Source organism: Fringilla coelebs, assembly GCF_963513975.1.
Source record: "Fringilla coelebs genome assembly, chromosome: 16".
NCBI lineage: Eukaryota > Metazoa > Chordata > Aves > Passeriformes > Fringillidae > Fringilla > Fringilla coelebs.
In genome coordinates this window covers 590702-612881 of record NC_140042.1, presented here as the reverse complement: position 1 = coordinate 612881, position 22180 = coordinate 590702, and the positions used below count along the sequence as shown (strand labels likewise).

Below are 22180 nucleotides of genomic sequence, written 5' to 3'. Positions count from 1 at the left end.
GGCGGGGCGGCCATGGAGCTCAGCGAGATGCTCTACAACAAGTCCGAGTACATCGAGACGGTGCGGGGCCGCGGGGAGCGGGGGCACGGGGCTCGGGGGGCGGCGGGGCCGAGCCGGGCGCGCCGGGGGGCGGCGGGGCCCGGGACACCCGCCCTGACCGCCCGTTCTCTCCGCAGGCCTCCGGCAACAAGGTGAGCCGGCAGTCCGTGCTGTGCGGCAGCCAGAACATCGTCCTCAACGGCAAGGTGAGCGCCGGGCGGCGGCTGTCGAGGCCGCGGCGGTGCCCGCGGCACCCAGCGCTGCTCCCCCGCAGCATCGCTGGCTGCTGCCAGCGGCCCGTGCTGCTTTCGTGCCCCGGGCATCACCGTCCTGCTCTGTGCCTGAGCCTGGTCTGTAGTGCTCACTGGCATGACCAGGAGCTCAACTGGCGGTTCCAACTTCCTGCGCTTTTGCTTTGTTTTCACTTTTTTTTGTCTGAAAGAATCGTCCGTAAAGTAAGGGAATCTTGCTGGAGCGCCCAGGCCTCGGCATGAGTTTGTGTAATAAGTGCCGGCACAGGGAGCGGGTTTACGTGTGTGTCCTTCTGCAGACCATCGTTATGAACGACTGCATCATCCGCGGGGACCTGGCAAACGTGCGGGTGGGCCGGCACTGCGTGGTGAAGAGCCGCAGCGTCATCAGGCCGCCCTTCAAGAAGTTCAGCAAAGGGTAAGAGTCCCCTGCCCCTTCCTTCAGGGAGACACCTGAAAGATCTGTCAGCTTGACTGAGTCTTGTGTTCTGAGAACTCTGTTCCTTTTGCAGCAATTTGCAGAAATTCATCTCTGCCTTTACCTCAGATGCTGAGCTGTGCCTTGAGGATTGATATTCCAACCCTCTGTTGGATGGAAAGGGATAGATTAGAATAGCAAAGTGGAGAGCATGTTTCAGTTTCTGTTGTTTATTCACAACTTCTTCCTTCTCATTTGGGCCATCCTTTAGAGAGCAGAAACCCAGAAACTGTTCTGCGTCCCTTAGCACCAGACCCACATCTGTTAATCCATCTGGGGACAGGAGACTCCACAGGGTGATGCTGGGTCTAGCAGTGTCAGTTTGTTTGTTGGACGCATACAAACAGTCTACTCTTCTGTTGCAGGGTGGCTTTCTTCCCTCTGCACATTGGTGACCATGTCTTCATAGAAGAGGACTGTGTTGTCAACGCGGCCCAGATCGGCTCCTATGTGCACATAGGCAAGAACTGTGTCATTGTGAGTGCCATTTCTGTATTTTCTGTGAACTCCTGCGTGCTGCTGAGGCCTTGTGACAGCAGCTGAGAGGTGTCTGCACCAGCTGGCTGGAGCAGGCTCACCATCTCTGTGCTGATCCTTCCTGCTCCTCGTCCTTCTCTGCAGGAAGCTGAGCTTTCAGGTTTACTTCTCTGAGGACAGCGTGTTCAGCTGCTGCTGGCTACAAAATCCATCCCAAGCGTTGTCCCTGTGGCTAATGGCATTGCCTGGGAGAGGCAGCCTGGCCACACAGTACAAGTGCAATTGTGTTTCTGTGTAAATAAGACCAGATAGTCAAGGCTGCTGTGTGCTGAGGTAGAGAAGGCCTTGCTGGTACTGCTTGACTCGGGTTTTTGGTGCCAATTTGAACATTGACATGTTAATGTGCAGTTGTACCTCTTCTAGTTAAAAGCAGGCAGACATTTTTCCTCAAAAAGAAAAGTTAATTCTGTTGGGAGAGCATTCAGTCAGGGTAAAGATTTATTCCTGTGATCTCTTATAAAGGATATGTTTTGAGCAATTCATCTTCTTGAAATTTAGGCAACATAAGAATGCCTCATGTTTATAGTGTTGTAAAAATAAACTTTTCCTGTTCTCTGTTTTAGGGACGTAGATGTGTTTTGAAAGACTGCTGCAAAATCTTAGACAACACAGTACTCCCTCCTGAAACCGTAGTTCCACCTTTCACTGTCTTCTCAGGCTGCCCAGGTATGCTCCCTCTATCTTCCCTTGCACAAAAGTGCAGATAACATGGATGTTCTTATTTTAAATGGGATTTCTATAACAAAGGTGCCCATTAGCATTTAGTGCCTAAAAATAAAGTTACTGGGTACTTGCTGCACTGAGAAGTAGCACTTTTAACTTGTGAAACTCCCTGTTTTAGTGCATGGTACACAGGTGGTACGCAATGATTGATGGCCATGCTGTTCTTCTTCCAGGACTCTTCTCGGGGGAGCTCCCGGAATGCACCCAGGAGCTCATGATTGACGTCACCAAGAGCTATTATCAGAAGTTCTTGCCACTCACTCAGGTCTAGTAGCCCATTAGCCGTGTCCCAGGCACGCAGGAGCATTCTGGGGGTGGGCAGAGGGCTGCTGCTGCCCATGAGGCCGGAGCTCCGAGCCCCTCTGTGCCTGTGCCTCAGCCGGCCTGGCCAAGCAGTCCCTTGTGAAAGCTGCTGTGTCCTGTTCAGACTCTGTGTGCTCGTCCCGTGTACTCCATCCCACGTTGTCTGAGTTGTGCCACTGAATGTTCTGGAGCTGGGAAAGCTGAATGCCTGCCTTGGGGCACCAGCTGCCTCAGCCTGTCTGCTCAGTTCTGTCCTAACCCAAAGCTAGGCTTAGGTTTGCTAGGCGCAGTCTCCAGCCCAGCAGGGCTGTTCTGGGTGTGCTCTGGGCACTTACCAGGGTTCATTAGACCTTTCCTTTGGCACAATCCTTGCTGCCCATGGGCCTGCATGCTGAGGTGCATGGCCTCTTCCTTTCTCCCTGGGATTCTCTCCAGGGATACATGATCCTGTTGTTGGCTTTAGGAGTTTTGGCTGACGCTGACAACTGTCTTTCTGTGCCTGACAGGATGTTCCTTAGCTTTTAGCTCCTGAAGCAAACTGACCTCAGTCCTGTGCTCTCATCCCTCAGGGCTGGTGTTCTTGGGGTCAGTGTCACTTCCTGAATATCACAGACCTTTAAGAGCCAAAGGCCTTTGAAAAGAGAATTGCCATGTCGCTCACAGAATTCAGTGCAGCAGAAAGTGGGTAATTAAAAGTGAGAAAATGCTGCAACTGTCCCCATTTATTACCCAGTGTCTGCATTTGCAGAAGGCTCTTCTGTGCTTTTCTGCATTATGAAACTTAAGAATGACACTCAGACTTCTTAGAGTGAAGATTTCATTTTGGACATGTAGCAGAGCATGAATAGTTCTTGCTGAGAGCAGCTCTGAAAGTTGGAGGCATCTGATGCTTGTGTACCTGAGTACAGACAACTGGCTGCACAACAGTCTGCCTGCTCTGGTTGTGCTGTGTTAAAGTTTAGCATAGTCCTGCTCTAGGTTTTAACCTGGGGCTTCTGCCTGTTGTAGTGTAGCAGCTGGGAGTTTAGGTGTGTGGTAGGTGTGTGGTTGTGGATGAGCAGCCCTGGAACCTTGGCTGAACTGTGTAGCAAATGCTGATACACCTTAGTAGCAAATAGCTGTGTGAGTACTAACGTATGTAGTAGCTACTGTACATCCAGTGTAAAACCACTGACTGGTTTGTATTTTTACTGTACATAAATTAAAGCCTCTTCAGTTCTTCAAGTGACTTGTGACTCTTCAAACCAAACTAGATTGAGGCTCCTGCTCTGCCTGGGCATGAGCCACAGTCCCTTGTTCTGTGACTGCTGCAGGCTATTCTGGCTGTCCTGTGCATTACAAGATGTAGTACAGGGTGAAACAGCTGCTTGCTCCCTCTGAGGGGCCTGAGAGGCCTCCTCTGTCACAGGCTTGGCAGGTTTGGGGCTTCTTGTGAGATTTCCTGCAAGTCAGGAGTTCAGAGCACTGCTTTGCTCCAGGGTGTCTCTGGCAGTGTCTGGCAGGAGTGGGGTGTCTGTGCTGTGTTGCTGTGTTGTCACCTCAAAGTTTCAACACCCCATTGTGCATTTCACTGGGATCGCTTGATCAGCAGCCACAGCAGCAGGGAGAGGAGTGGGAGAGGGGATATGAGTTTGGGAGTGGGATGGCAGCTGGAAAATCTGAGTGATGAATTTCCAGAACCACCTGAGAGCAGAGCTGTAGTGCATGAAGGGATGTGACACTGCAATAACATGTTTCTTGGCCTGCTCTTCCTTCTAGCTGTCTGAGCTGACTCTTCTGCCTTAATTAAAACCTCTTTTGTTGTCTTTGTTAAGGTGGCCTCTGGCAGGGCCTAAAACCAAGCCACCACTGAAGAGCCCTAACACCCAGCATTGTTAACATTCCTTACACTGGCCACTTTCTCCTCCTGCCTCTGAAGCATCCCTCTGACCTGGGCTCAGCTCTCCGCCTCTGCCAGTCTGGGAAGATGGAGTGTCAGTGTCCCAGCTCTGCAGGCAGCCTTCCATCCAGCGTGGTGCAGTAGAATGACACAGGAGGCTGTGCCTGTAGCCCGAGGAGCTGCAGGAGTGGGGAAGCATATCCAACAGGGAGGGGAATGTCTTCTGTCAGGAATCTGTACAAACACTGAGCACTTCTAACCCCAAGTTGCTGTGTGGCTTCATTGATCCCCCGTGTGCTTTGCTCGGCGTTGCTGACCAGGAGGGGCAGGGTGTGCTGCTGGGTTTTAGGAGGTTCAGGGTCCGTGGGAGCATGCCCTCCCTGCTTGTGCTGCTGGTGGCTCGGCGTGAGGAGTGAGGGCCTGCCAGGGCTCTGTGGGGAGGGCTCTCAGGCACCAGCCAGTGGGGACTGTGCCTGCTTTGTGGGGAGCAGAATCCCCCGGGATGATCCAGCTCTGCAGCGGGAATGGCACTTGAGCCGTGGCTGTGGTGACCTGCAGGGCTCCTGGCCCTGTCCGTGTCCTGGGCTTCAGGACACCCTGGCATGGATGGCCTGTGCCTGTGGGTGAGGCTCGGCCGGGGGCATCGGCTCAACCCGCCGGGCAAAAGCACGGTGTATGCTGGCCACTGTTCTTTGTTAGCCAGCGCTGAAATAAACGGCTTCTGCTGATGGGGAATGGAGGAAATCGATGCTCATTGCCTCAGCCCATGGCACCATGCGTGCCAGGGAGCAGAGAGCAGGTGCTTGGCCGAGGCGGCTGCTGCTGCTGCTGTGTGCTTGTGAGTCATTTGTCATTGGTGATGGAGTTAAGGCACGGGAGCATCCCACAGTCACTACTCCCGCCAAGGGGACCCAGGAGCCAGCACCGGGAGTGCCGGACACCCTGGCGTGGCCGGGACAGGGGGCAGTGAGGTCAGGGACAGCCCCTCAGAACTGGCGCACTGTCACCCCAGGGGCAGCGGCGTGGGGGTGTCTGTGCTATAAACACCAGCCCAAGGCCGGTTCCTGGGTACCCGCGGGAGTCCCGCTGGGAACCGGCAGGACACGGAAGCCGCGGGGAGCGGGCGGTGCCGCCGCAGTGCCTCTGCCGGGAAAATCCACGCCGGCCGCAAATCCCAGGGGAATGTCCTTGGCGGGGCGCCTCGTGCCCGCGCTCGGGGGGTCCCGCGGGGCCGCGCTCGCCCGGGGCTCGGCAGCGGGAGCGCGCCTCGCGCGCATCGGGGCCGGCGGGAGCGAGCGCGGCCGCAGCCAACGGCCGCCTGCGCACGCGCACACCGCGGGCGCCGTGGGGGCGTGTCCGAGCGCGCCTGGCCCCGCCTCCGCGGGTGCGTGTCTCTCCGGGCTCCCATGGTGCCCCGCGCGCCGCGTGGATTTTAAATCGTGCGGCCAATGGGGAGCGGCCGCGCGCGGTAACGGCCCCGGCGCCGCCTTTGAATCGCGGCCGGACCGAGCGAGCGGCCGAACTCAGCCCGGCCCGCCGCTGCACCGGCACAGGCTCCCGGCACCCGCAACTGCACCGGCACCCGCAGCTGCCCCGGTGCAGGCACCCGCTGCTGCACTGGCACCGGCACCGGCACCCGTCGGTACAGGGACTTGGCACCCCCAGCTCCGCCGCTACCGAGACCCCCAGCTGCACCGGTGCAGGGACCCGGCACGTGCTGCTTCTCCGGCACCCACTGCTGCACCGGGACCCGCCGCTCTTCCGCACCCGTTGTTTCGGTGCAGGCAGCCGGGGCCCGGCGGTGCCCCAGCGCAGCCCCAGCGCGGACACAGTATGAGCGCGCCGGGCGGGAAGGCGGCGCGGCCGGCGGCGCTGGCGGAGCCGGCCCGCGCGGAGCCGGCCCGGGCGGCGGCGGCGGGGGGGAAGGAGGTGCCGAAGGTGCTCGTGGACCCGCGCACCCGGCGCAACTTCGTGCGCGGGCGGTTCCTGGGCAAGGGCGGTTTCGCGCGGTGCTACGAGCTGGCCGAGGCCGAGAGCCGGGAGGTGTTCGCGGGGAAGGTGGTGCCCAAGTCGCTGCTGGTGAAGCCTCACCAAAAGGAGAAGATGTCTATGGAGATCGCCATCCACCGCAGCCTCTCCCACCGCCACGTCGTCGGCTTCCAGGGCTTTTTCGAGGACGATGACTTTGTCTACGTCGTGTTGGAGCTCTGCCGCCGTAGGGTGAGGGGCTGGGGGGCGGGTGTCGTGTCCCCGGGTACGGACTGTCCCCTTCCCCTTCCCCGCGTCCTGCGGTACTCAGCTCGTCCTTGTCCCGTAACCCGGTACTGACCCACTGTCCCCCACAGTCACTGCTGGAGCTGCACAAGCGGCGGAAGGCGCTGAGCGAGCCCGAGGTGCGGTACTACCTGCGGCAGACCATCCTAGGCTGCCAGTACCTGCACAGCCACCGCGTCATCCACCGCGACCTCAAGCTGGGCAACCTCTTCCTTAGTGACGACATGGAGGTGAAGATTGGTAAGTGGCAGGGACCCCAACCTAGGGACCAGCCAGCCAGGACATCTCGGTCATATTCTGTCCCCCTGTCCATCCAGGTGACTTTGGCCTGGCCACCAAGGTAGAGTACGATGGGGAGCGCAAGAAGACCCTGTGTGGGACGCCCAACTACATCGCCCCAGAGGTGCTGGGCAAGAAGGGGCACAGCTTCGAGGTGGACGTCTGGTCCATTGGCTGCATCATGTGAGTCAAACTGCCTTTCAGAGGCCATGGGGATGGGCAATCCCTGTTCTGGTCTCCTTGGTCCCTCTGAGCTTCAGTGTGATCCAAAGCTCCAGGTCACTGTCCCCACAGTGCTGAGTCCCGCTGCCCAGTAGCTCCTGACTTTCCCCAACTGAAACTTTCCCTGCAGGGTGCTAGATCCCAGCTTCCCTTTCCAGAGGACAGGATCCAGGCACAGTACATATAGCTGTCAGTGTGTCTAATGCTAAGCATGTGCCCTCTGCCAGGAAAGCCCCTGGGTGTGCTTAGGACATGGTTGCTCCTATGCACAATCTGAGTCTCTTTTGCAAAACTGACACCCTTTTGTCTGGGAATGCCCAGGTACACTCTTCTGGTGGGGAAACCGCCTTTTGAGACTTCTTGTCTAAAGGATACATACATCCGGATCAAGAAGAACGAGTACACCATTCCCAAGGTATGCTACTTCCCACGGAGCATCTGTTTGGCTCACAGTGGTGCTTGGTGAGCCTCCTGCTGCAGCCTCTGTGTCTGCATTTGACCTCAGGCTTTGGGTGCCGTTAGCAGCCAGTTCTCTGTCCTCCCCCAGGCTTGTGTCCTGCTTGCCTGATGCAGCACTGGAGCTCTGCTCCAGGTGGAGCTTCCCTGGGCTGCAAACCCTGTTCATTTGTCACTAGTGCACATTGTCCCCTGACCCATCTCTAACTGCGCCCGTCCCGCAGCACATTAACCCTGTGGCCGCGAACCTCATCCAGAAGATGCTGAGGTCAGACCCTGCCACGCGCCCAACCATTGACGAGCTGCTGAACGACGAGTTCTTCACCTCGGGGTACCTGCCCAGCCGCCTGCCCACCAGCTGCCTCACCATCGCGCCCCGCTTCTCCCTGGCTCCCAGCAGCATGGAGCTCGGCGGGCGGAAGCCGCTGACCGCGCTCAATAAAGGTAGGCGGGGGTGCCCAGCTGGGCTGAGCCCGCCCAGGCTGCATCCACAGCCTTCAGTGGGCCTTCCTGTCATCTTCTCCTGATCCTTATGGAAACTCAGAGCATTTGTGGTGAGAGGGCTCTCCCTGCTCTGCCCGCGATGAAGCGCTGCATTTGCTTCAGAACACAAGGAAGACCTCTCCTGTGCGGTGCCTGAGCACTAAACGGATTGCCTAGAGAGGGTGTGTAGAGTCTCCCTCACTGGAGATATTCCAGAATTCTCTGGACATGTTGTGTGCTTTGGAATTACCCTGCTCATGTCCCACCATGGTCCCTTCCAACTTGAGCCGTTCTGTGTGTCAGGTGTTGTCTGTACCTGGGGAAGGTTGTAAGTCTGGTGCCTTTGGAACCTCGCCCCGGTCACACCTCACAGTGTTCCCTCTCTGGCCCAGGACTGGACAGCCCTGCCCAGGAGCCCTTGCCGGACAAGGAGGAAGCGGCGGGGCTGCGGGAGGTGGGAGATGCTGTCAGCTCCCACCTGGCTGACATGTTGCAGCAGCTGACTGCAGTCAACGCAGCCAAGCCCTCCGAGAGAGTAGCAGTGAGGCAAGGTGAGCCTGGGGCAGCGCACGGGCCTTGTGGGGTGCAGTAGCTGTGGGAAATGTCTCCTAACAAGCTGCTTTCTTCCTGCAGAAGAAGCTGAGGACCCGGCCTGCATTCCCATCTTCTGGGTTAGCAAATGGGTGGACTACTCAGATAAATACGGACTCGGTAAATACCATGGGTGGCAATGCTTCAGGCTTTCCTTGTGTCTGAGGGGGCTGGGAAGAAGCCTGGACTGGGGCATTTCCTAGGCCTGGGTTTTTTATCGCCATATTCCAGTGCATGTGTCCAAGACCACTGCCAGGCATCTCACCAAATACCCCAGGAATCCAGAGCAGTGGTCCTGGCCCTGGCCACTTTAACGTGGACGATGGTTTCTGTGCATGAGGTGACCAAGCTCTTCCCAGGCTGCACAGGGATCCATGGTGGCAGCAGAGGCTGGTTTTGAAGCGCCTGATGCAATAAGGGAGATAACAAATCCAAAGGTGGAAAAGTGCCAGCCAGACCTCCCCAAAGAGGAGACCTGGCAGGGCCTTGGTGGGGTGGCTGTTAGGGAATCCCTAAAGTTAATAAATAAACTGTCTGCCTTGGTACTTCCCACTGCTGGTGGTCCCCTGAGATTGGAGGTCTCATGGGGTCCCTTCTGGCCAGGTTACCAGCTCTGTGACAACAGCGTTGGGGTTCTCTTCAATGACTCCACTCGGCTCATCATGTACAACGATGGGGACAACCTGCAGTACATTGAGCAGAACAACACTGAGTCCTACTTCACTGTGAGGTCCTACCCCTCTGCCCTCAACAAGAAGGTCAGTCCTGGGTACAGGAGCCCTGGCTGGGGGGTGGTGAGACTCCTGCCACTCTTAGGCTTTGAGGGCAGGGTGGTTCCAGGGAGAAACATTTTTGGAGGCCACTGGCATTTTGCCTGTTTCTTCTAGCTGGTGACACATGATCTCAAGGACAGACACTAGTAGCTCTAACTGCTATCTGAGGCTCATTTATGAGCAGTTTTGCAGAAATTTAAGTGCTCACATGACTTGCATGTACCAAGGTGTTCAGTAAAGTGAGTCTGATGGGTCATGGTCAGAGTTTACTTTAAAGATTTCCACAAGTTTTTGCCGTGACTGGTCATGCTCTGAAAGATGTAAGGAGGGTCTGGGACTGTGATGGCAGTCCCTGTGCTCCTCCCCCTTGCCTGGGGTCACCCTCAGCCCCTCACAGCCCATCCCTTCTGCAGATAACACTACTGAAGTATTTCCGGAATTACATGAGTGAGCACTTGCTGAAGGCGGGGGCGAACATCACGCCACGGGAAGGGGACGAGCTGGCCCGACTGCCCTACCTGTGCACCTGGTTCCGGACCCGCAGTGCCATCATCCTGCACCTCAGCAACGGCACTGTGCAGATCAACTTCTTCCAGGTGAGGCTCTTTGCAGGGCCGTGGCTCTGGCCGCATGAGGTGCAGCTTAGACGGTGGCAGGAAGGGATGACCTGAGCCAAGGCTTTGCCCAGGGAGCCTGGCTCTGGGAGCTGTCTGTGCTGGTACCCAATGCCCCCAGACTCTCCTCACACATGAGGGGGCATGCTCTGGAGCAGCAGGCTGGTTACTGCAGCCAGCTGTTGCCCTTTGCTGCACTCTGAAGGAATTCTACAGAGAGACCTTGTCACACGCTCCGGGTGTGCCGAGACGGCTCATCCAGGGGAAATGCTGCCCCAAGGAGCACAGTGCTCAGTGAGCATGTGTTCTCTCCCCTCAGGACCACACCAAGGTCATCCTGTGCCCTCTCATGGCTGCTGTCACATACATAGATGAGAAACGGGACTTCCGCACGTACAAGCTGAGCCTGATCGAGGAGCACGGCTGCTGCCGGGAGCTGGCCAGCCGCCTGCGCTACGCCCGCACCATGGTGGAGAAGCTCCTCAGCTCCAAGTCTGGCTCGGGCCGCGTGAAATCTTCCTCTTAGGCCTTGTTCTTGCTGGACTCGACATCGGTGCCAAACTGCCCAGCTGTGGAGGGAGAGGTCTGGCAGCTTCCCTCCCGTGGCCCAGCTGGGTTTCCACTCCTGGGTATTGGCTCATTGCCCCAAGGAAGCCCCTGCTGCTGGGGGATGGTGTTGTTCACTGACTGGTGCCCAAAGGTTTCTTGCTTCCTGCTCCTAACAAAGTGTATTTTTAAATTCCCTACCTGGTCTGTTTTTCTAATTTCCCAAAGCCAAAAACCCAGCTCCAAACTAGCCCTCTCATTTGAGGTGCCTGGGCCTGCTCTTGAGAGAGCAGAGCTGGCAGTGAGGTGTCTGTACATGGCTGTGCCCGTGCTCTGGGCTTTGCTTCCTCTGGTAGAAGCTCAGGTAAGGTATTGAACAAGCCTGGGGTGAGATTTGAGCAATTGGCCTTTTAATACTGAAACTCCATGAAACCTCAACTTTTGTATATTGCATAACTTGAATAAAGGTTTTTTGACACAGCATCCAGGCTGTTTCACTTCCCTTTGCCTTGCTGAGCGAGAGGAGCAGCACCTCTCTGGCTTCCCCTCTGAATGAGGCATCCTCTTGCCCTTACTGAGAGCCCTGGGCTGGGCTTGCCTTTTCCTTGGCTCCATGACTAATTATGGCTAAAGAATCAACACAAGTCTACTCAGGCAACAGGAGCCCAGTGACCTGCCTGTGTTGCTCTCCCACCACTCTTCCCTGCCAGCAACTAGCAGTGCTCTTAGGCCAGTTTGTTTTTAAGCAGGACAAGCTTTAGTTTTTATTTTTTTCATTTTTTTATAACATTTTGTATAAATATATTCTGAAAAGAAATCTGGTACAAACCCTGTTACCCGTGTAACAAAATCCCACACCCCAGTACACAAAGGAATCAAACTATACAAAATTATTGCTGGTCCACAGAGGAGCTTTGCTGTGGGTCTCTCTGTGCCCATGGGCTCAGCTGGGGCTGGAGGCTGCCTCGCAGGGACCACATGCCCGTGGGGATGCCATGAACCAGAGCACCCATGGGACACCAGCCCTGGGTAGCAGGAGAGGCTGGCGGAGCTGCAGGCATAGGTTTTTGAGGGAGGGATCCCAGGGGCAAGGAACTCCCTCCTTTGTGCCCAGAGACAACTGTTCCTAGACTGCTGTGCCACCAGGCCTGGCACAGGTACAGGCTGCTGGGGCTCCTAAGGGGGAAACCCCTGTTCTGAGCCCAGCTGAGATTCACACCTCCATGGTGGGGCTCTGCCCTCACAGCCCCAGGGTGGCTGCTCGGCCTGGCCTGGTGAGCACAGCCCTGCTGGGGCTGAGGGGCAGCTCCAGCCTCAGGACTGGGGGCCTGATCCTGGGCACAGCTCAAGGAGCTGCATCCCCAGGCCCCCAGCACAGGAGAGAACCCGTGGGACAAAGCGGGACAAAGCCTCCTGTCCCTGGTGAATGTCCCCGGGGCAGCCTGAGGGCATCGCTGTGCCAGGGCCCCACTGTGAAAACACATCATGTTTTCTTCTTTCTTCTCCAAGCACTGTGCCCACCCAAGATGTTTTTGTTTTCTGACTCAAATGCCTTCACACCTGAGTCTGACTGTGAGTGTCGGCAGAGGTGGTCGCCCAGAGGGTCCCCCAGGTGAGAACACGATGCTGCCTGGTGCCCACCTCTGCAGCCCCGTGCCCCACCGGCTGAGCCCTCGCCTGGCTGGCAGCAGGGCACCGAGAGAGGGGCCCGGGTGGGGAGCAGCAGCCACGGCCCTCGGGCATGACCTGAGGCCCTCAGGCGCCATCGCCCCTCAGACACAACCCACGGCCCTAAGGCATGGCCCGTGGCCCTCAGGCGCCATTGCCCCTCAGGCGCCATTTCCCCTCAGGCACGGCCCGTGGCCCTCAGGCGCCGTCGCCCCTCAGGCCCTGGCCGTAGTAGGGGCGGAAGGTGCGCTCGTGGGCGCAGACCCGCATGGCCCCGTGCGTGTGCAGCAGCAGCCGCGGGAAGCGGGAGGTGAAGTACTGCACGAAGCCCTCGGGGACGGAGCCCAGGGCCACCCGCACATCGGCCGGCAGCTCGTGGTAGTGGTGCTTCTGCGGGAGAGAGGGTGAGCTGAGAGAGGATGGGACAGTGGAGGTGGCAGGGCCAAGGGCAGCTGGGTGGCCGTACCTTGTTCCTCATGGCCCGCAGCAGGTCACGCACTGATCCCCCCTTGTAGGTGCGGAACTTCCTCAGGTCTGGGGACGGCAGAAGAGACACGGAGTGAGGGGGCACACAGCCCCTGCAGTGTCAGCCCCAGCCCTGCTGCACCGTGGCCTCCCAAGGAAGGGCTGCCACCTTTTCCTGACTCGCTTTTTGGCTCCTGGGCACAAGCACGTGCCTGCTGGCCAGTAAAAGTACCAGCCCCTGGAGCCCCAGTCCCCACCCTTCACTGGACCAAATGATGAGCCTGACCCCTCCATGCTCACCCATCTGCAGCGGGAGGGAGATGTGCATCCTCCAGTTGGTCCTCACCACCGCCCGTCCCCCCGATTCCAGGGCTGAGACGATGGGCCCCTCGGCTGGCTCCTTCTCCACACGGTCACTGACATCCTACGTGCCCAAGAGGTGGGTATGGCACTGCCCTTGCTCTGCACAAGGTGGGACAGAGACCCAGGGACCCCTCACCCCTCCTAAGAGTAGCTCACAAGGAGCATGCTGACCTAAATGCAGCAGTTTTCAGCACATTTTTCAGTGCACACAGGCATTCACTGTCAATGGGACAGCACAGGCTCACCTGGAAGAACTGCAGCTGCTTCTCCTGACTCCAGAAAAAGGGATGCACAAGGACCAGAGGGGCCGAGGGCCGGCGCTGGGGCTCGAAGCTGATCATTGCCACAATCAGCTCCCTCGCAACGAGTTTGTCTGGGGGTGAAGCAAAACAGCAGCGAGCTCGTCCCTGTGCCAGGAGCAGGAGCTGCCCTCAGCCCGGAGCCCCCCCGCCGTGCGGTGCCACTGGGGAAGGGTCTCACCATGAGCCTCCTCCTGCAGGCAGCTCAGCTGGTAGGAGCCCGCCAGGATGTTGGCCTGGCGCCGCAGGCTGTCCCCAAAAGGGTGCTGTCCCCCCGACACCACGTAGTAGAAGATGCACCCGGCTGAGAAGATGTCTACAGCACTGGTCTGCAAAACACACGGGCACGTGGGACCCTCAGGCAAAGGGCAAGGAAACCTTTACCTCCCACTTTTCTGTCCTTTCAAGTGGACAATTTGTCATTGGTTGCAGAGCTGCTGGAAAATGCTTCACATGGGGCTCCTGCTCTGCTACCTGCATCAGGGAGCCCCACCACCCCAGGTCCCCAGCAGAGAAGGGGTTTCCAGAGGCACAGGCAGAATTCAGGACCCCACAGCCCAACAGACACACAGGGGCTACTGGTGTCCCACCAGCAGGCAAACGGACACCAGCATGAGCCCCAACACTGCCCTGTCCAGGAGCAGTGCAGCAGCTGCTTCCAGTGGGAATGAGATCCCCAATTCTGAAGAGAGAGGAAGTGTGACCTTGGCAACCCCTCCAACCTCCCCACCCCGAATTTCTGAGGACTAATGGAGCCTAATGAGACACCTGTGCTGAACGCAGCTAGGCACTGTCCCGCAAGGAGCACAGTGCCTGTGTCTGGGCTGGCTCTGGCTCATGGAGCTCTTATCTTAATTGTGCACCCCAGCAGTGTGACCTCAGACCACTGCCACCATGGGGGACACAGCCACAATGGGCCCAAGGGCAGGGGTGGCCACGGCTCACTGACAGGGTTCTCCTTCGGGGCCTCCTGCAGCACCTCGGGCGCGATCCAGCCCTCAGTGCCAGGGATCCCGGAGCGGAGGCTGAAGCTCTGTCGTCCCCCCTGAAGCTTCTTGCAAAGGCCGAAGTCGGAGATGACTGCGCGGATCTGCCCGTGGCAGTTCGGGGCAGAGATGAGGATGTTACAGGGCTTCAGGTCACGGTGCACTGCAAGCGAGAGGCTGTGGCGTCACCTGGCAGGGCCGGAGCAAACAGGGCTCTGCCACAGCCCCGTGCGCTGCTGACCCCCAGAGCTACCGCCCAAACCCTGCCGCACCCGCCGAGGAGGGGCTGCAGAAGGGACGGCTGGCCCTTACCGATGCTGAGGGAGTGCAGGTGGGCCAGCCCGGACATGGTCTGACGCAGCACGGACACCGGGTCCAGCCCACGGCGCTCAAAGCTGGGGCTCTCCACGTACTGGAACCACACAGGAGGAGAGGAACTAAGCCTGATTTACTGGGCAAAGGCAAGCTGGCTGGAGAGACAGCCCACCCTAGCGTGATGGGGGGCGACGGAGAGGAGCCCCTACAGAGGCAGTTTGTGCCCAACGCTGGCGTTTGCAGGGCTCCCAGGGCCGCGGCAGCAGCCCTGTGCCCGGCTCACCTCCTGCAGCGTGGCGGAGCACAGCTCGATGGCGATGTAGTGGAACTGCCGGTCCCGCTCCGTGCAGAAGTAGCGGACCACGTGGGGGTGCTCGTCCGACTCGCGGAGCAGCTGCACCTCGCGGTCCAGCAGGTGCACGCACTCGGGCAGGAGACGCTTCACGGCCACACTGCGGCCCTCGAACTGCCCCCTGTGCAGAGAGTCCCCGGTGTGCCCGTGTGCAGCAGGGCCCAGCCACGCTCACACACAGGGTCCCCACATGGGTCACTCTGCTGCACCCCCAAAACCTTGTCACATCACCGGCAGGAAGAGATCTTCCCAGTGTAAGCTGGGAAATGGAGGGTCTCAATTTCATAGGAAAATGACATCCCTCACTTTTTCTGTGTTCAGAAAAGGGGCTCAGCCAGAGCCTAGGAACTGTGTGAAGGGCCAGAGCAGGCGCAGGCGGGGAGAGGGTGCAAGGGGGATCTGCCCTGTGTACCCAGTTCCTGGTCAATGAGGGCCACAAGCCCAGCTCCAGGATGGGTGGGATGAGGACCAGAAGAAGGTGAAGGAGGTGAGCTCTGAAAAGTCCCTCAACCAGTGGCCACCACCCTGAGCTGCCTTGTTGCTATCCCTGCGGCTCCCAGGGAGAAAGGGAGCAGAGCGTGGCACCCGGTGTCACCCACCTGAAGACAAAGGTTCCCCCAGCTCCATGGCCCAGCACGTCTTTGGGGTTAAAAGAAACTTTCCCAACTACAACAAGGTCTGGTTCTGCATCTGCAATAGAGAGAAGACAGCCATCTTCCAGCCTCCAAGCATTAGTTCTGTATGGAGGACACCTGTTTCTCTATTCATCTGGCCATTTCTTGGGCCCTACTCCTATGTAGCCCATGCTCATCCAGCAGCAAATCTGGCACCTCCTTCCATCCCAGGTGGGCTGCAGCCCTCTCATCTGCAGGCATCCCTGCATCTGCTCTGGGCGCTGGCATCTCTGGACAGAAGCCCCCTCAGCCTGCCCATTCCCCCTGCACCCACCTTCAGCAGCCACTGGGACAGCTGGCTCTGGGCTGACTGTCCCATTAGCTGGGTCCTTCAGGCAGGCGGAGGGGCTGGAGCTCTGTGAGAGCTCTGAGGCACTTCCCTGGCTCAGCTCCAGCTCCCCGGGCTCCTCAGGGACACTCTCCCGGGATACTCGGCCAGAGCGCAGCATCTCCTGCTGCTGCTGCTGCAGGAGCTGTATCTGCTCCTCCAGCTGCTGCTGCTGGGCCACATGCTGCTGCTGCAGTTTCTGGAACACAAACCACGGGAATATTTAGAGCCTGGAGCCACGCCGGGGCATCGGCTCCGCTGTCCCCCTCCCTCCACCACCAGCACTCACCGTGAACAGCAGGACCAGGATTCCCCCGCTCAGCAGAGCCGTGCCAATGCCAGCCATCACCAGGTCCCAGGTGCCAGACTCGGGGTACACCTCCATCTGCTCTCCTGGTGTGGGGTCTGGCTGGAGCTGCCCCTCGCTGCGGACAGCTGGCTCCTCCAGGCTGCTCGGGGCCAGGAACTGCAACACACACCCAGAGCTGGGTGAGGCACGGGCACTTGGGCTTGGGACTTCCTTCCTGTCCTGTCCCATGCTGGGGACCCACTGCCCATCCCAAGCAGCACAGACCCTTCAGTGACCTAGCACCCTTCACCACTCACATCATCGAACGCAGTCCTGGTGGGAGGAGCCCTGGGGATGATGGTTTCTGTGGTTTTCCTCAGGTTCTCTGGGAAGGCTCGCAGCATCGTGGTGTGGACCAAAGGAGGCAGCTCATGGTGCCCTGTGGCAGGAGGGGAACAGAGACAACCCTCAGTTCACCTCTTGGTTTCAGCATCCATCGCTTGCCAGCAGCTCTGGCTCTCCTGGAGTAGGGGGGTTGCTTCTCAGGGGACCCCCAGCATAGGTAACTGTGAGCTGTGCTTCAAAGGGTCCCTGCCCACCCCTGCACAGGGTGTCCAGCAGTCACTCTTGGGGAGGGGACAAAGATGGGCTGAAACGAGTCCCAAGGGGGAGGGGACAGAAGGAGGGGCTGAAAGGAGTCCCAAGCCAGGGTTACCCCAGCCCCAGCCCGAGGTGACTCTGCCTTAATCCCATTCACCCCACTGGGCAGAGCGGTCGTCCTATGGTCCCTAAAGCACAGCAGCAGCTTGCGGTGTTCCCTGCCAGGCACCATCTGGGAGCCAGGACACGGGTGAGTCTGTGCCTACCACAGCTCCGCACCTATGAGGAGCCACTGGTTGGGAAGCGAGGTGATGCTGCCCTGCGGGTACTTGACGTCCGTGCTGGGTGTGATCTCGCACTCCCCGGACTCCCTCATGGTCACATCATCCGTGGTGGGACCGTCGATCCTGGCCAGCGTGATACCCTGGGGCTGGGGATGTGGCAGCTCGTGGGGCACCAGGCAGCTGGACACGCTGTGGTGGCTCCGGCGGGGCAGAGGGGACACTCACCACCAGCGCCACACTGCCGTGCACCAGGGAGGTCAGGGCATAGAAACTGGTGGCATGCTTCCCCACGTAGAGCGCTGGCCTGCAGGGCAAGGACAAACATCACCTTCCATCTGCCACGGATCAGGGTGGCCGAGCACGGGGAACACGAATGCCACGAGCTGCCACCGCTCAGGAACCACGTACAGCAGCTGGGTCTTGGTGGCGGCAAAATCTTTGACAGACTGGTAGCTCCACTTGAGGACATGGATGTCCTGTGACTGGAAGGTCAGATAGCGCAGGGTCTCCATGGCCAGGTTGAGGTGGGGGAGGCGGCGCAGGCCGTCCTGGTGCCACAGGTAGATGCCAACCACAGGTGAGCCGTAGTTCTGCGCCCACAGGACCTCCCCACTCTCCTTGTCCAGGGTCACCACCAGCCCATCCCCGCTTGAGGCCAAGTGTGCCATTTCTGGAGAGAGCAAGAGGGATGAGGGATGCAGCAGTTTGGCTATGTCTCCTCTGGTCACCCTCAGTTCTGCCACTGGCCGTGGGCTGCTGCCTGTTCTCCCCAGCAATGGGCACAGCTGAGACCTGCTGGCCCTGGCACTGTCACCCCAGGCCCCTGCACAGCCAGAGTCCTGCTGCGAGTGGGCACTGGGGAGCTGTGTGGCATGACTGCCACGCCTCCTGTGGCTGCTGCAGTTCCACTCACTGTAGTGGTAGGACTCCTCGCAGAGCGGGGCCGAATACTCGGAGAAGGTGGCATTCCAGCGCAGCTCCCGTGACTTGGTGTCATACATGGTGATGACGTACTCTGGGGACAGCAGCAGGGCACGGGGTCACCTCCAGTGCCCCATTCCTGGCACCAGGTGGTCGATGGGGGCACTTACGGGTCCGTCCGATGTAGAGCAAGGGGCTGGATGGGCACAGCCCATCCCAGGCCTCTGTTGAGAGGGTGGTCTGCTTCTCCCCTGACTTGGGGTCCACAATGAACCAGGTGTCCTGCTTCTTCCCTGAGAAGGAAAATGTGTTCTTTGTAAGGCCCTGCAGCCCCCTGTCCCCAGGAGCTCCTGCGGAGCCCCAGCGCTCCGTACCGGTGTACAGCACTCCGTCCGAGCTGCGGCACGGCGAGGACTGCACCAGCTCCGGGATGGTGAACGGCAGCTTCTGCAACACAGGAGCAGGGCAGAGTCACCCCTGCAGCCCAGGGCACCCCAGGGGCTCACAGGATGCCCACAGCCCTACTGACCATCAAGCCTTCTTTGTTCTTTCCTCCCAGGATATACAGGCTGCCATCATTGGGGTCTGGAAGGAATGCTGGCCTGAGAAGCACGAGAGAAGAGTAAAACGAGAGCCACCCCCTGCCCTGGGCACCTCCAAGGACACAGGGTGGCTACACTGCAGAATCCCCTTTAGCAGTTTGCTCCGCGCTGAGTTCCTGCAGGATTTCACTCTTCCTGGGCACCTGCAGCACTGGATTTGGCAGGAGATAAATCCCACTCTGGTCAATCCTAGGACTTCCCACAGCCACCCAGTGCCCACCCACCAGGCTGGTGGATGCCCTGCCTGTCTCAAGGAGCTCTTGCTGCCCCGCCTGCCCCTGAGCTTTCAGGGGGATTTCCCTCTATTTCTCTCCATGCTGGTGTGTGTAGTCGAGCTGAGAGCTCCTCGGCTGTGCAGCAGGTGCCAGCTCCTCCTCATCACCATGTGCTACGTGCCAGCACCAGGGACAGGGTAAGGTGATGCCACGGCATGGGCTGGGCATTTCATTTCTCTGTGGTTCCCCTTTCCTGCTGTTGCTTCATCAGTTATCAGGGAGCCTCCTGCACTGCCCAGTGGGGGTGACACTCACTCTGCCACATAGACCGGCACCTGCAGAATGGGATCTGAAACAGAGAGTAAGGGGTCACATCAGCAGCGCTCCTGTGAGTGGGACAGCACAACACCACTGTTCACCCAGCGTGGCACTGTCACCCAGCCCAGCCACGCAGCCTGTTTGCCTTTCAGAGCCAAAAGAGACACCAATGGCAGATGCTCATCCATGCTTGGCTGTGCCTGGGGCTGGGGCTGGCAGCGCACCCCAGGACTGGAGGCACTGGCAGCCTAGAGCCCCTCCAGCAAGAGCCAAGTCAGGGGAGCATTCCCAAACCCCAAACATGCTCCAGGAGCTAGGCTGTAAGCAAACGCCCCCCAGTCACTACTCACCATCCTTCAGGGTCCATTTGATGTCCCCTGTGCTCTTGCTGACAGCGTGGAGGTTCCCATCCAGTGTGGAGATGAAGAGCAGTGTTTCTGGGACAGTCACAGCACCACCTTTGAGGCTCTAGGACAGACACACCATCCTCAAGAGATCAGCCAGACTTGGGAACAATCCCCCAGTCCAGCTCCTCTGTGCAGCTCAGATCCTGGGGCAGCTGCACTCTCAGTGACCGGCACCACCCGCACCTACAGCCCCTGGCTCCCCCAGCTCACATCCCACCAGAGCCATCCTGGGGCTGGAGCAGCCTTCCCTCTCCCTCCTCTCCCTGGAACAAGATTTCCCAAGGTGGGATGAATTGCAATGTGGCTGTTCCCAGTCACAACCCTGTGGATGCCTTTCTAAAGATGACAAGAGCAGCCTGACCATCGGCTCCTTTCAGAAACAAACAAGTCTGGTGACTTTTCATGCCAGAGAAGTGATGATTGCTTGCCTGGCCTTCAGAGCTGCAGGTTTCAGCTACCTGACATTGAGGAAGTAATTGCAAATTCACCAGGGAAGAGGAGCTGCTGCTTCCACGTATGGCATCTGCATAGCAAGTGCCAGCTCAGCCAGTGCCACATATGCAAGCCTCACCCTGTCAGCAAACAGGGATGGGCAAACAGCACGGGACACACATGGCTCTAGCAGTCCCCAATGCCAGGGATTTGGCAGCAGCACCTGAGCCCCTGGATGGCCACAGATTAGCATGAGAGGCACAAGGACACCCCTGGAGCCCAGGCCCTCAGTAGTCCCCTCGCTGCTCTGGGAGCCAGAGCCTGTCCTGGGGGCCTGTCCTGGCTGTGGAGCAGGAACCAGCCAGCAGCCTGTGCCCAGCCAGGACCTGCATGCAAGCCTGAGACCATTTGCAGAGCAGAACCTGACAGTACAAGAGTGGCTGTGGCATGGCAGGGCCAGGAGACTCCTTCAGATGCAACAAAGCACAGGAATACACACAATCTCCCTCACAATGCACCTCATATCACCCTCTATGCCTCCAGCCCAGTTCTTTTATTTGCACTTCTTTTTGCTTAATTTTCAGGTGAAGTCACAGTGAGTTTCCACACTCTGGCTTTGCCCAGAGAACATGGCAGGGAACTGCTCCCCACCCTGGCTCCTCCAGCCCCCATGGCCATGCAGCGGGGATTGCTGCCGGCTGGGGACGTGCCAGGCTGGCAGACACAGGGCTCTTGCAGTGTGGCCACCTGAGGGGGGGGAAACTGAGACTGCTGGGCCCCCCCAGCCATCAGGGCTCTCTGCTTCCTTCCTCCTAAAGCGCTGGGTTTTTTCCATCCCTTCTGCAAGTGTTTTGGTGCCAGGGCACTCAGGCAAAGGCCAGGCTGCCTGGCCCGCTCCCTATAAACCACCATGGGCAGAACTGGGAGCACTGGATGCCTGGGAGCTGCCACCCTCTCCCTGGTCCCAGCCCACAAGTGTGGCTGTTCCCACGGGCTGTCCCAGGAGCTTTCCCGAGGTTCCACCACAGCACTCTGGGCTCTGCAGTGATGCTGCTGGGGCTGAGCTCAGCCGTGGGCTCGGAGCACACTCGTTCCCCAAGGATGGATAGAGAGGGACGGCCAAGCACAGACAGAAACTCGGCGCCAGCATCCCCAGCTTCCTCCAGCTCTAGCCGTGTAATCCAAAGCCAGCCTGGCACGCTGCCTATCCACTTGAACCGCCACCAGCTGCAGGAGCTGGATCCGGCTCCGAAGGCGCGCCACCCTGATAGGCAGCAGCTCCGCGGGCAGGACCAGGCAGAGGGGGAAGGGGACTCCGCTGCCGGCCACAGCCAGGCCCAGGGGTGAGGATAGAGAAAACCTCCGCTCTGGCTGCCGCAGGAGCCCCCGGCCCGGGTGACAGCCCGGCGCTCCATCGCACAGCGGCCAACGCCACCCACGTACGGCCAGGGGCCCCTGGCAGCATCCCGGCCCCGCGGCACCACGGTCCCTCACCCACTCCACGAACACCTTGCGGGTGCCCCCGCCCGAGGGGAGGCTCGAGCCCCGCTCCCCGGTGTCACCCGCGGGACGCTCCCGCCCGCTCTGCCGCACCTGCCCCGAGCGCGGGGTGCCCCTGTCACACCCCGGGCACCAAGGTCGTGTGCCCTCCCGCAGGACACGCGGGGCACGGTGAGCACAGGCTCATACATCGCTGTCCCCCCGCGCTGTCCCGTCCCGGGCGCTGTCCCACCCTGGCGCGCCCCCCGCTGCCAGCGGCGGCCGTACCTGTGCCGGGGCCGGCGGGAGCAGCAGCAGGAGCAGCCGAAGCAGCGGCAGCAGCGGCGGCAGGAGCCCCCGGCGCGCCCCCCGGAGCCCCCGCGGGCGCGGCGCGGCGGGGCCGCCCATGTCCCGGCCAGGCCAGGCCGGGCCGGGCCGCGCGGCCGCCGTGAGTCAGCGGGGCCGGGGCGGGTCCGGACGCGGCTTCCGCCCCCGCCGCGCTCCGCACACGCACACCGACCCCGCGGGCCCGTCGGCCTCCCCGCCCCGGTCCCCTCCGGTTCCCGACCGTTTGCACGGCGGGAGGAGCCGCCGTCAGCGCACACCCCGCATCCCGCCGCCGTGGGCACCGGCCCCAGCCCGGCCGCGGGCACCGAGCCGAGGACGGTTCCTCCCGCCGGTAACTCGGGGCGAAGCCCTCCCGGCGGTAGCGGCGCAGGAGCCGGCTCCTGCCGC

At 59.7% G+C, this 22180-nt stretch overlaps 3 protein-coding genes across 5 annotated transcripts; 2 read left to right on the top strand and 1 right to left on the bottom strand.

Annotated features, from left to right (window-relative positions):
• Window positions 1–6: 6 nt before the first annotated feature.
• On the top strand, window positions 7–4464 carry DCTN5 (dynactin subunit 5). Its single transcript, XM_084216180.1, has 7 exons — window positions 7–60; window positions 177–245; window positions 590–708; window positions 1134–1245; window positions 1869–1971; window positions 2202–2293; window positions 4146–4464. The coding sequence occupies exons 1-7, from the start codon at window positions 13–15 to the stop codon at window positions 4164–4166; spliced, it is 564 nt and encodes a 187-aa protein (XP_084072306.1). The 5' UTR covers window positions 7–12; the 3' UTR covers window positions 4167–4464.
• Window positions 4465–6043: 1579 nt separating this feature from the next.
• On the top strand, window positions 6044–10428 carry PLK1 (polo like kinase 1; the record flags this gene model as incomplete). The annotated part of the gene is made up of 10 exons (XM_084216232.1): window positions 6044–6430; window positions 6556–6724; window positions 6802–6946; window positions 7307–7400; window positions 7666–7885; window positions 8317–8475; window positions 8558–8635; window positions 9119–9273; window positions 9702–9884; window positions 10222–10428. The coding sequence occupies 10 exons, from the start codon at window positions 6044–6046 to the stop codon at window positions 10426–10428; spliced, it is 1797 nt and encodes a 598-aa protein (XP_084072358.1).
• Window positions 10429–11270: 842 nt separating this feature from the next.
• Window positions 11271–21855, bottom strand: ERN2 (endoplasmic reticulum to nucleus signaling 2). Of its 3 annotated transcripts, none has more exons than XM_084216198.1 (22): window positions 21734–21855; window positions 19478–19595; window positions 19125–19158; window positions 18522–18594; window positions 18367–18439; window positions 18163–18285; window positions 17985–18086; window positions 17480–17741; window positions 17297–17375; window positions 17067–17217; window positions 16505–16626; window positions 16188–16364; window positions 15845–16097; window positions 15496–15586; window positions 14828–15017; window positions 14542–14641; window positions 14193–14392; window positions 13425–13572; window positions 13190–13317; window positions 12882–13005; window positions 12583–12650; window positions 11271–12506 (listed from the first exon to the last, which is right to left on the bottom strand). In XM_084216198.1, exons 1-22 carry the CDS (start codon window positions 21851–21853, stop codon window positions 12315–12317), a joined length of 2928 nt encoding a protein of 975 aa, XP_084072324.1. In that variant the 5' UTR covers window positions 21854–21855; the 3' UTR covers window positions 11271–12314. The 3 variants fall into 3 exon arrangements, 2 of the variants coding, with proteins under 2 accessions (XP_084072324.1, XP_084072325.1); XM_084216199.1 differs by having other exon boundaries at window positions 14223–14392; XR_014616536.1 differs by lacking the exon at window positions 12882–13005 and having other exon boundaries at window positions 12481–12506.
• Between the last annotated feature and the right edge of the window lie 325 nt (window positions 21856–22180).

Excerpts from the sequence above, each read along its gene's own strand:
- DCTN5 (XM_084216180.1), top strand. The coding sequence starts at position 13 with ATGGAGCTCAGCGAGATGCTCTACAACAAGTCCGAGTACATCGAGACG. Across the intron at positions 709-1,133 it reads TTCAAGAAGTTCAGCAAAGG|GGTGGCTTTCTTCCCTCTGC; the intron begins GTAAGAGTCCCC and ends CTTCTGTTGCAG. Across the intron at positions 1,972-2,201 it reads TGTCTTCTCAGGCTGCCCAG|GACTCTTCTCGGGGGAGCTC; the intron begins GTATGCTCCCTC and ends TTCTTCTTCCAG.
- ERN2 (XM_084216198.1), bottom strand. The coding sequence starts at position 21,853 with ATGGGCGGCCCCGCCGCGCCGCGCCCGCGGGGGCTCCGGGGGGCGCGC. Across the intron at positions 19,596-21,733 it reads TCCCGCCGGCCCCGGCACAG|AGCCTCAAAGGTGGTGCTGT; the intron begins GTACGGCCGCCG and ends TGTCTGTCCTAG. Across the intron at positions 13,573-14,192 it reads AGGCCCCGAAGGAGAACCCT|ACCAGTGCTGTAGACATCTT; the intron begins GTCAGTGAGCCG and ends TGTGTTTTGCAG.